Genomic DNA, 10,668 nt, shown 5'->3' with positions numbered 1-10,668 from the left:
TGTTACTTTGTTTAGTTGCATCTCCGTAGCAGCCCACATTCACAGTGTGCTTAGTAACAGCCCTCACAAGACCTCCGGATGGCAGAGCGTGGCCACGCCAACCTCCTGTGATACCTGAAGGGGAACCACAGGTGCAGGGAGCTGGCCACCATCCCCATTGACCGTCTTGCCACCCAAGCTCTGCCCAAGCTCTGACCTACATCCAGGATGCCAGCTATGTCCTAGCTCCTGTTTACAACAATTGCAGCACCAGGTCTATGACTGGGGGACTGGACTGAGCAACAGTCAGAACCAGAGCCTCTGCACCTGGCTGGACCTTGGCGACCAGCTGACTGACCCCAGGACTTAATGAGCAGGCCCAGAGGGGACATGCTACGTGACCCGCTCAGGCCACGTATGCCCAATGCTACACTGCTTTGCTTTTATACCGTGTTGCCATGCCTGGCCTTTCTCTCTTTACCTTTTTTTCTTCCTCTACTCTCTTCTTCCATCCATTTCCTTTCTTTTAAATTTACTTGGCTTAAACTCTAAGCCAGAAATCTGAAACATTTACCTGTTGAGAGCCTGGTGTTGTCTACCTGAACTGGGCTCATCTCAAAATCCTGAAAAGGCTGATGTGCTGCCATACCTGAGTCCCTGCCTTCCCCACTTCTACTCCTGCACCTCACCCCTGGCCTGTGGCAGGGCTCAGCCCTCCCAGCCCCAAGTCCACAGCCACCCTCACATGCCTAGGGTCTGTCCAAATGACTGTCCACTGGAGCACACTGTTCAGGGGCTCCAGTGGACAGTCATTTGGCTGTAATGCGGCCAGGGCACAGAGCTCTCCCAAAGCTGTCATTCTGTGGGAGATGTGTGACGGTCTGCAGAGGTGTAAGAGGAGAAGCCCTTTGTGCTTGACTGTCCCCTTCTCACCTTTGTTCTGCCCTAACCAGGGGGTTGTCACCCATATACTGAATGATTTAGGCCTACTCAAGCCAACCTCTCTCTTTTCCCTTCAGAAATGTCAGGTCCTCTTCCCTCAACAGCCACCCCTTAGTTCCCAGAGGCTGCCAGGCACCCTGTCAACACATAATCGGCCCCAGGGCCATAAAAAAATTAGGCCAAAACTCAAACTACAGCTCCTAAGCCGCTCTCCAACCCTAGACATCCGTGATTGATTTCAGTTCTCCTTCCTCTCCCACCATATTTTTTAGAAACTTGCTAAGTTTCCTGCTTGTCTTCCCTTTTTCTAAGATTCTGTGTTTATAATTGTTTAGAACAAAGCAATAAATAAGTGAATCGAGTCGGCAGCTCCAGGAGTCTCTACAAAGAGCAATAACAAGAATAATGTCATTATTTTGGCCAGTATCAGATTGAATGAACATAAAAAGATTCAAAACAGGGTTCTTCCCTGTGAATTCCCCATGACGCACAAGGCCACGCCTACTGCACAGAAGACAAAAGGCCAGGGTGCCTGAGGGCCACCTCACTGGCACCTGAGTCGGCAAAGGTAATGTCCTCACATCTTCAGCTTTTAAAATGTTTTTTTGTTCTTCTCCTTGACTGTTCTCTCTCTAACTGCCTCTCTGAAGCTAAAGCCTACTCCTTCCTTTCTGGCCCCTCCCTGGCTTGGTGTGTGAGCTAGAATCACAATGAAATTAAAGAAATGACTCTTCCTCTAGTTGGGGACTGAGGAACACAGGAGCTGCCTTCCTGTGAGGGCAGGCAGTGCAGCCAAGCCTTCCCTCTGGGTAGCTCTACTTCCAAAAACCACCAGGGGAAAACGCTGGAAATTTCCGGCTCTGCCTCTCTTGCATCTTGTGAGGCAAACTCCTCATTCCTGTGGGGTTTTTCACCTTACCCAAACCTCACCGAATGCCTGCTGTGTGCACATGCTGGGCTGGACATGGTGGGATGCCAAGAGGTTTTGAGTCGCTGGGGAAACATACATACAATTAATGCACAGGAGTGAAAAGGACGGAGATGTGTGTGTGGGCTAAGTCACACCTTACATTTCTCCAGCAGCTCAGGAAGGGTGGATCTGGATCGCTGGCACCGCAGGCAAGATGGCCAAGGTCCCCGACGTCTTTGAAGACCTGAAGAATTGTTACAGGTAGGAAACAGACTCTCTTGCCATCTGATGGGGGATCAGGCACATCATAACCCAACCAGGAGCAGCAGTGACTGGCACGGGCTGGCTGGCAGAGGCGGTGGGGATGCGTCCCACTCCCAAAGTTAGGGCAAGCTCGGCAAAGACTCGGGGAAACCAGGCATCCAACATATTATACTGCTGTAATGTTGACAGGGAGACAGCCATTACAGAAAAACTGTTTTTAAGGCCTGCTGAGTCCTGGGGAATTTGCATCTACTCTGACACAGCCTGGGCCGGGGTCACATGCTCTGAGAGACATGGGTTGGAGTGCTGACAGACCATTCTCAGGACACTTCCCGGGCTCAACCCAGGGAGGGAAATGCTCCAGAGCTCACCCCAGTCAGAGTGCACGCAGACACAGGAGAAACATAACAGGAAAATGTGTGAATCACGGAGCACTTTCACAAACAGGTTCCCACCACTCAGCACCATGCACCAACACACGCTAGGCCAGCCAGATGCTGCCTGGACATTTTGCCAAGTAGAAACGATTAAGTCTGTTTCAGTGAGTATGTGGAAACAACGTGGAATACATAGTCTATTTGGTTAAAAATAAATGAGACATTTCAGAAGTACTTCCTTTCTCTGAGGAGCTTAACATTTTCCCTGAAATTCAATCACAGCTATTCAGGTTGTTAGCCAAGCCCTGTCTTTGTTGATAAGGCATGGGAATAGGTCAAAACCAGTTCTGATGGTTACTGATTCCAAATTAGTGAGGTATAAGTCACCCAGTATATGTGTGTATAAAGTCCTTAATTTTCAAAGATAACAGTGGTGGCTGTGTATGTGTATATGTCAGTGTGTGTATGCCTCTGTATGTATCTGTGTGTGTATCTGTCCGTGTCTGTGTCTGTGTCTGTGTGTAGATCTGTCTGTGATTGTTTGTGCGTGTGTATCTGTGTGTATCTGTGTGCGTCTGTGTAAATTTGTGTGCCTGTGTGTGTATCTATGTATCTGTCCATGTGTCTGTGTGTGTCTGTGTGTTTGTGTGTCTATGTGTCTGTGTGTGTGTGTGTGTGTCACTAAAATACGCTACTCGGTGACTGTGGCCACAGTGATATACAGAATGACATTCTCATCATCTTATTTGACAGTGAGAATGAAGAATATAGTTCTGATGCTGACCAACTCTCTCTGAATCAGGTAAGCAAATGACTGTGACCCATCTGGGTGGGACGGCTATTGTGACACAGCTGTATTATCTGCACCAGAGGACAGCCCCAGGGCCTTCCGCAGGGCCTTCTTGAGATGTCGGGAGAGAGGTGTCTGTTCACGATGAGTGAGGCCCCTCTGCACTGAGCTGATGGCATCCCCATGGGCACCACATGTCCCAAAGTAGAGTGGAGTTCCCTGGATCCCAAAACTGGAGTCTCCAGGCTTCATCGGCATACTAGTGATGCTACCCCGAGACAGCCCCTTCAGATCACTTCCCCAGGGATCAGTCTCTTAAAGAGATATATTGTAGTCATCAGCTCCATACCTCAGAGGTAGCACTTCAACGTGACAGCCGGGAGCCGAGGCAGAGGAAGCGGGCCACTCACAAGTCTTCCTGGTGTGTCTTTGGTACCAGCCCCAAAAGCTATCCCCAGAGGAGCATTTCTGACTTATCTGAGCCCTGTCCTAACGTCCTGAGGAGACCTACCTGGAAGGCCACCGCTGAGGCCCCACTTGTGAACCTGTTTCATGGCATCTGATTTTTGACTCAGCAGGTGGATGCCAAAGACTGGCCAAGAGATGCACGCTCTCTAGGAAATTCTGGGGGTGGGACGACTGACGAACCAGGGGTTAGCAGAGATCCTCTGCACCGAGCCTGCAGAGTTTCACTCCCGTAGGTATGGGTCTCACTCCAAGATCACAGTCAGCCTACCAGTTCCCACTCCTTTCCCTGTAGAAATCCTTCTATGACACAAGCTACGACACACTGCATGAAGACCATGGAGGTAAACTTAGGTCTCTGGGTACCTCAGAGGCCTCAAAGATGTCTCAGCTCACCTTCAAGGAGAGTGTGGTGGTGCTGGCAGCCAACGGGAAGGTCCTGAAGAAGAGGCGACTGAGTTTCGATCAGTTCATCACCGATGAAGACCTGGAAGCCATTGCCAACGATACAAAAGAAGGTAGGGGCTACATGCCATAAGACCCTTGCTTTCTACTTTTAAGCAAATGCGGGCAAGAGAGCATGGGGCACCTGGGATCAGAGGCACAAGAGGGCAACCGGGCATTAGTCTGGAGGCTGTAAGGAAGGAAAGTCAACTTCTACCCCCACCAGCAGTGGCCTGAGTCTCAAACCCCTGCTCATGCGCTAACTGCATGGCCATACCACAGCAGCCGTGTGACTCGGCCCTCCAGCAGCGTGGCTGCATACACACTGTTGGCGGGTGACCACCTGCAGGCTATGTGCCTCCCTGGCCTCTGTTTCCTCTCCTGTAAAATGGAGACGATCCAAGCTCCCACTTATGGAGATTAAATGCATTGATGCTGGCAAGCCCCTGGCGCACAGTGAATGCTCAGCAAATGGCAGCTACTGCTGTCGCTGGTACTGCTGCTGCTTCCCTTGTTGACACTGCTGACACCACCGATTTGCTGGTGGCTGTGTGACCTCTGAACTCCACCAGAACCCCGCATTCTCACCATATACATGGGGAACCTGGTCACACTGTGTGTGAGCAGACCAACTCGGTTCCTACAGAAATCTTGATTTTCCTCCCGGGCCTCTGCAGCCCTCTACATGAAACATAAACCTAAGATTTTTAAGATAACAGCTAAACACTGATACATGTTCACCTACAATATGAGGAAATAGAAGAAAATGTAAGAAAGAGAATCAAAAATCCTTCGTACGACCACTAAGAGCTTGCCGGCACCAGCACGCTGGGACATCCCCGACAGTCTTGCGTGAACATGACTGTTTGGCTCACTTGATTTCACGCTGTGCCCGGTCTTGCACCTAGCACTTAGCAGCAGGTCAGGGGCATTTCAGATTGCCAGGATGGCGCCATTTTAAGTGATGCAACAGTGGCTGCGCCCATCGATGAACCTCATTTCTGTCACCACCTACTTCCTGAGAACAGACCCTCGGGCACAGAGTGACGGAGGGCCGTGAGGGTGGTGGGGCTGCCGCTACACAGCACTGCCCGGAGGGGCGGGAGACACCGGGACATGCTTGCCCAGTGACATGTGTAGTGCTTGTACTTGTTTCTGCCTCAGAGTGTGGCCACCTGAAGCTTAGGCAGGGGACACTAGCAGTCTTCCTGGTTACTTAGAAACCTTAAAACAAGCAAAAACGAGGAAACTGCACAAATAATCTCTTTTAAAAATACTGTCTGAGGCATCAAAGTTTAGAGAAAGTAAGTGACCACAGGAACAGTCCTGGAGCCAACTCTCCTGCTGCAGGTGACTTCACCTATTTTCTCGACTGCACAAATTACTCCAGTATCCCTTCCATAGCCACCTCGTGCACTTGTGCCAGAGCAGACATGTCATCTGTGTCTGTGCATGGGCACTAACCAGACTGTTCCTGGTTGCAGAACCCATCCAGCCCCATTTGGCACCTATGAGCTTCCAGAGCAGCATGAAGTACAGCTTCATGAAGGTCATCAAACAGCAGTGCATCCTGAGTGACACACTCAGTCAGAGTCTCATTCGAGATACATCGGGTCAGTACCTCATGGCAGCTGCACTAAATGACCTCAACCAAGCAGGTAAGGAGACAACTCAGCCATCCTCCCTCACTCTTATTTCTCTGCTTTTTTCAAGCTTTCTGCTTTCAAAGAACAAACCCCTCTAGATCCCTGGCCCACACAACTCTTCCAAGGACAGGAGAATGCAGGTCATCCCCACAGAAACCCCGGGTGAAGGCGGGGCTTCGGCCCAACCTGGATGCACACGGGGGCATCCGGCCTTGAGAGCCAACACCACACCACGTGGCTTTCTGATGCTGTCCCTCCCTCTGGGGTCCCAGCCATTCTTACCCTCTGTCTCAAAGAGGAGGAAACTGAGTCCCGGGAACAGTAATGGCTCACGCCAGGTCACCTGAAGCGCTCACTCTCCATTAGCAAGCCTGCAGAATGGGCTGACAGGACGCCAAACTGGAAAAGACCATGGTCACGATTACATAGAATTACCAGGAGGCAGACCAGCCAGCGCCACGGGTGTGACCCCAAGGGTAGGATGTCGTGTCCAGTTCCACGGCACACACAGCTTAGCTCCAGCATAGCTATCACACACATGGTTATGTCCAGAGACCTAGGGTTCCCCTGCAGTCAGCAACAGGGCTCCTTCTGAGTAAGCCAGCTTAAGCTAGCGTGCCCCTATTTGGGGACAGCTACGAACCATTATGTTCTATTTCCTGTTTAACTTTTCCCACAGTTTTCCCACGTAGTCACATAATACATACATATTTACATACATATTTACACATATATATATATATGTTTTTGTTTTTGTTTTTGCCATTTTAATGTAACCAGAATTTTCTATCGTGTGGCTGTGCTGGTCCCTTGGATTCACTAAAAGTAACTCTATTGAAAATATCTTCTTACATATAATTTTTTTCCTATGAGGTTATTTCTTTACAGCATATCCCAAAGTGGAACCCTTGAGCCCCTGGGCATAAATGATTTTACAGCTCTTATTAAGCACTGTTCTCTAAGGAAAACTGATCCACTTGTCACTGTCACTAGTGACATATGAGTGTATCAGCTTCCCTAAACTCCTCCATTTCATGTCATTACGAACTCATGACTTCACAAAGTGCAGGGTCTTCTCCCACTAAGGTAATTATGAAAGACTCAAGTAATCTCCAGCCCCAAGCATTCACTCAACATAGAAAATTCTAAAGACATTAATTAACCAAGCATTCACCTGCCTAGTACAAATGGCCAATACTGTGAAGGACATAGGACATGCCAAGTCCCATCTCTTACACTGTAGCAAGGGATAGCGTTCCCTCCCCGCCCCCCCACCCCATTACACCACGCGATCTACATAAACACCTGATGTTATACAAGTACAAAGCATTTACTTTCTCTTTGGCTTTTCTCTTCACCAGTGAAATTTGACATGGGTGCTTACATAACAGATGAAGATTCTCCATTTCCTGTGACTCTAAGAATCTCAAAAACACGACTCTTTTTGAGTGCCCAAAACGAAGATGAGCCTGTGCTGCTGAAGGTCAGTTACCTTCAGACCCCAATGTGCCTTTGTGATATCACATACATCTGTGAATGACCCTAGTGAGCACACACATCCCCACCTGCCCCGGGGCCATTTAAGGCAGGACCTGGGAGGGAGTCAAATAGAGGTGGCCAGAGTAAATGAGAGGGTAGAGTGCCTTCCTCCTCCTCCCTCCCTCTGCCTGACCCTCCTCGCCTCCTGTCCCAGGACACCATGCAGTTCATCCACCTTTGGCCCTGACACCTACCATGTGACCTCTGTGGATATAGGTGTGGGGACAGTGGGCCTGCCTCCCAAAAACTCGAACAGGCCCACTGAGATCAGAGTGGGTTGACTGCATACCAAGGGGCATGAAGCGAAAAGCTGGAACCAAGACCCAAGCCCAGGCCTTCTGACTCCTGTGCCTCTCTTCTGCTCTACAGTGCCCGCGTTGTCCCTCAGCCCAGCCCCACCCCCACTACCCCCTGCCCCTGCACACTCAGGGACACATGCCCACTGTGGTCTTCGACGCTTTCTCCCAAAAAGGAGGCAACTCTTGCTCAGTGAATGCATAATCCAGGCCCCAGCCCCAGGATTTACGTGGTGCATGTGATTCTCTGTCTGGGTCAAGTGAGACGAGAGTGCTGTCTGCTGAGTCAGGCAGGAGCTTCCTTCATGAAGTTGCCCATGTACATGAAGTCCTATACTGGGAGCCTTCTATCTGCCAAGCATAGTGCCAGTAGCTAGGTAGACAGTGGTGTACCAAAGTCCCTAGCCTTAGAGAACTTATTCACCTTGGGGACACAAACAACGGGCAAGCCAAACGACTAGCACAAAGTGCAAGATGCTGTGAAGTAAATGGACAGAGTACTGAGATGGAGGCGTGCTCTTTGGGGAGGCAAGGGCAGAGCTGCTGATGGGAGGAGGGCATTCCAAACAGAGGGGTCTCAGTGCTCCCAGGCCCCAGACTTGAAGAGCTGGAAGGCCAGCTTCCAAGATCAGATGGACACTCTAGGAGCCGGGCACCGTGAAGAGGGGTAAGCAGAGGCTAGTGTTGGTGGATACTTGCTTTTGGATTCCATCTGAGTTACAATGAAAAGCCGTTAAAGGGTTCACACAAAGAAGTGTCATGGCTTCACTTCCATTTCCTAAAATGGAGAACAGATCAGAAGGCAGGCAACAGAGAAAGCAGAGGGCCCAAGTAGGAGGTTGTAGTAATAGTCACTTAGCGGAAAGTGCTGAGAGAGGAGGAAAGGAGACAGAGTCTGGTTATATTTTGGAGACAGAACCCAAAAGAAGAAAAGAAACTCCATTTATGAGATGAGAACAATGAGGAGAGGAACAAGTTTGGGAAATAAAATCCTCGTTGACATTGAAAACTCAAAAAGATATTTAGTTGCTTTAGATTAAAAAGAGTAGAGAAGCATCTCAAGTTGGAATCTGCATTTTACTTTTCAAAAAAAATACTGTAGATTCTATTCATAACCATGAGGAGGGTTGGTTTGGAGATCACAACTGTCAACAACTGTATTGAAAGTTCAACTGTCAATATACCAGGAAGTGTGTGTGGGGCGGGTATGTGTGTGTTGGTTTTTTAACCTTCAACTGTTGACCTAAATACGGACATAAACATCTCTAAGTTACAAATTCTTTTCCCAAAGGTAAGATTTGCACAGAGGTCAAAATGTTAAGAGGTCCTAGAATCACCAGGGCTCAGATCTGATGGAAAGCGCCCTGTGCCTGTGTTGGAGGCAAGACAAGATCAGTATTTCACTCCACCCGCCAGGACACAGGGAGCACAAGTGTCACTGGGAATCTTCATGACTCATTTGGATCTCTCTCCATTTAACTAAGGAGGTCAACTGTTATATGAGTAGACAGGGCCATACATCTAACAGGCGTGGAATAAATGCTTGCTGAATGAATAAGTGAATGAGGAACCTATAGCACATTACGAGTCACCGTCCTAACATGCTGCTCCTCACGAAGGCCAAGTGCCGAGGGATCAAGCTTCAGTCCCCTTCCGGGACCTCCCTGCTCTCTAACAGATCTCTGTCCTTTTCCCAGGAGATGCCTGAGACACCCAAAGCCATCAAAGATGAGACCAATCTCCTCTTCCTCTGGGAAAGTCACGGCACAAAGAACTACTTCAAGTCAGTCGCCCAACCAAAGCTGTTCATTGCCACAAAACAAGAACACCTGGTGCATATGGCGAGGGGGCAGCCCTCCATCACGGACTTTCAGATACTGGAAAACGGGCCTTGATAATGGAGTCTGCTAATGTGTGAAGCGTTGACAGTCGTATGTACCATGTACATGAAGGAGTCAAATCCTTTACTCTTAGTCACCTGCTGAGCCATGCACTGAGCCTTCATAATTCTAAAAGAATGTTTACTCTTTGTAAGAGAGGGAGTGAGGTATAGTGAACCAACACTAATGTATAATAGGGCTTGTTATTTAAGAAACACCCTATACTTTGCAAAGTACCAATCATTTTAATTATTATTCTCCCTAACAACATTGGGAGGGCCAGGGCTACTGGCTATGGCTATCAAAGGGACCCTACCTGTGTCACATATGAGCCATAGACCCAGGATTCCATTCCATCTGCTTGCCTTCTGCTTTTAAGTTGCTGATGGACCCTTAATCAGATATTGTTAAGTTTCTGAGACCACAGTTTGATCATCTTGGAGAGAATGATACTGATGTCCTTTCTGCCTCAACAGTATTTTATGACACTCGATGAAATCATTTTAGTAAAATGCTTCTTGAAACTGAGCCTCAAGAAGGCAAAGCATGAAGTGTTACTTTAAGTTATTATTTATATATTTATAAATATATGTTTAAGTTAATAATAATGTATTACCATATTTATGGCAAGTCCTCGCAGACTCTGAGCGTGGCCAGGCATCCTCACAAGACAGTGTTTTCCAGGCTGAGTGTAACGTATTTACACTTTGGTCCAAGTCATGCTTTCCCATTGCCATGAAGCTCTGTATTCCAGCAGCAGGGATCCCTGTACTGATAATAAATTAATTATTGCTGTTTGAGCTCATAACTGGCCACTCCTCTGCCCTTAAACTTGCTTTGGCATTCTTATGTCTTTTAACTGCACATGCTATCAAGTCCTATTCGCCAAACTGGGATGAACTTCACATGGGCAACCGTGGGACAACAGTTGTCTAAGCGTTCCTCTCTGGAATGCTGGCAGTGTGCCTTCTAGGTTCCAAAAGTTATGATCAAACCACAGTGTTTCATTACTGTCAATAATAAGGACTGATACATCATCAATCATAACTGAATAAAACTTACAAAAAAGTAATCTGACACAATCACTTGTTGTTTTAATCATTATTTCACTACACAGTAATTAAGAACAAATGAAA

The 10,668-nt window shown here is 48.2% G+C and overlaps 1 protein-coding gene and 1 long non-coding RNA gene across 3 annotated transcripts; one reads left to right on the top strand and one right to left on the bottom strand.

Moving 5' to 3' along the window:
• Window positions 1-10,254, bottom strand: LOC120610310 (uncharacterized). Of its 2 annotated transcripts, XR_005654909.1 has the most exons (5): window positions 10,149-10,254; window positions 6,100-6,216; window positions 4,124-4,214; window positions 1,987-2,075; window positions 1-114 (listed from the first exon to the last, which is right to left on the bottom strand). It is a non-coding gene; the product is annotated as an uncharacterized LOC120610310 (long non-coding RNA). The 2 variants fall into 2 exon arrangements; XR_005654908.1 differs by lacking the exon at window positions 1-114 and having other exon boundaries at window positions 1,942-2,075.
• On the top strand, window positions 1,397-10,183 carry IL1A (interleukin 1 alpha). The gene is made up of 7 exons (XM_039872629.1): window positions 1,397-1,489; window positions 2,005-2,092; window positions 3,226-3,274; window positions 4,023-4,245; window positions 5,656-5,829; window positions 7,179-7,300; window positions 9,350-10,183. Exons 2-7 carry the CDS (start codon window positions 2,046-2,048, stop codon window positions 9,545-9,547), a joined length of 813 nt encoding a protein of 270 aa, XP_039728563.1. The 5' UTR covers window positions 1,397-1,489; window positions 2,005-2,045; the 3' UTR covers window positions 9,548-10,183.
• Window positions 10,255-10,668: the final 414 nt, after the last annotated feature.

Source organism: Pteropus medius, unplaced genomic scaffold (assembly GCF_902729225.1).
Source record: "Pteropus medius unplaced genomic scaffold, Ma_sr-lr_union100, whole genome shotgun sequence".
Classification (NCBI taxonomy): domain Eukaryota; kingdom Metazoa; phylum Chordata; class Mammalia; order Chiroptera; family Pteropodidae; genus Pteropus; species Pteropus medius.
This window is presented reverse-complemented; position numbering and strand designations above follow the sequence as displayed.

What these genes read in the sequence shown, in the direction of transcription:
- IL1A (XM_039872629.1), top strand. Translation starts at nt 2,046, where the DNA reads ATGGCCAAGGTCCCCGACGTCTTTGAAGACCTGAAGAATTGTTACAG. An exon ending in GACCTGAAGAATTGTTACAG is followed by an intron (nt 2,093 to 3,225) that starts GTAGGAAACAGA and finishes CTTATTTGACAG; the next exon opens with TGAGAATGAAGAATATAGTT. An exon ending in ATGAGCCTGTGCTGCTGAAG is followed by an intron (nt 7,301 to 9,349) that starts GTCAGTTACCTT and finishes TCCTTTTCCCAG; the next exon opens with GAGATGCCTGAGACACCCAA.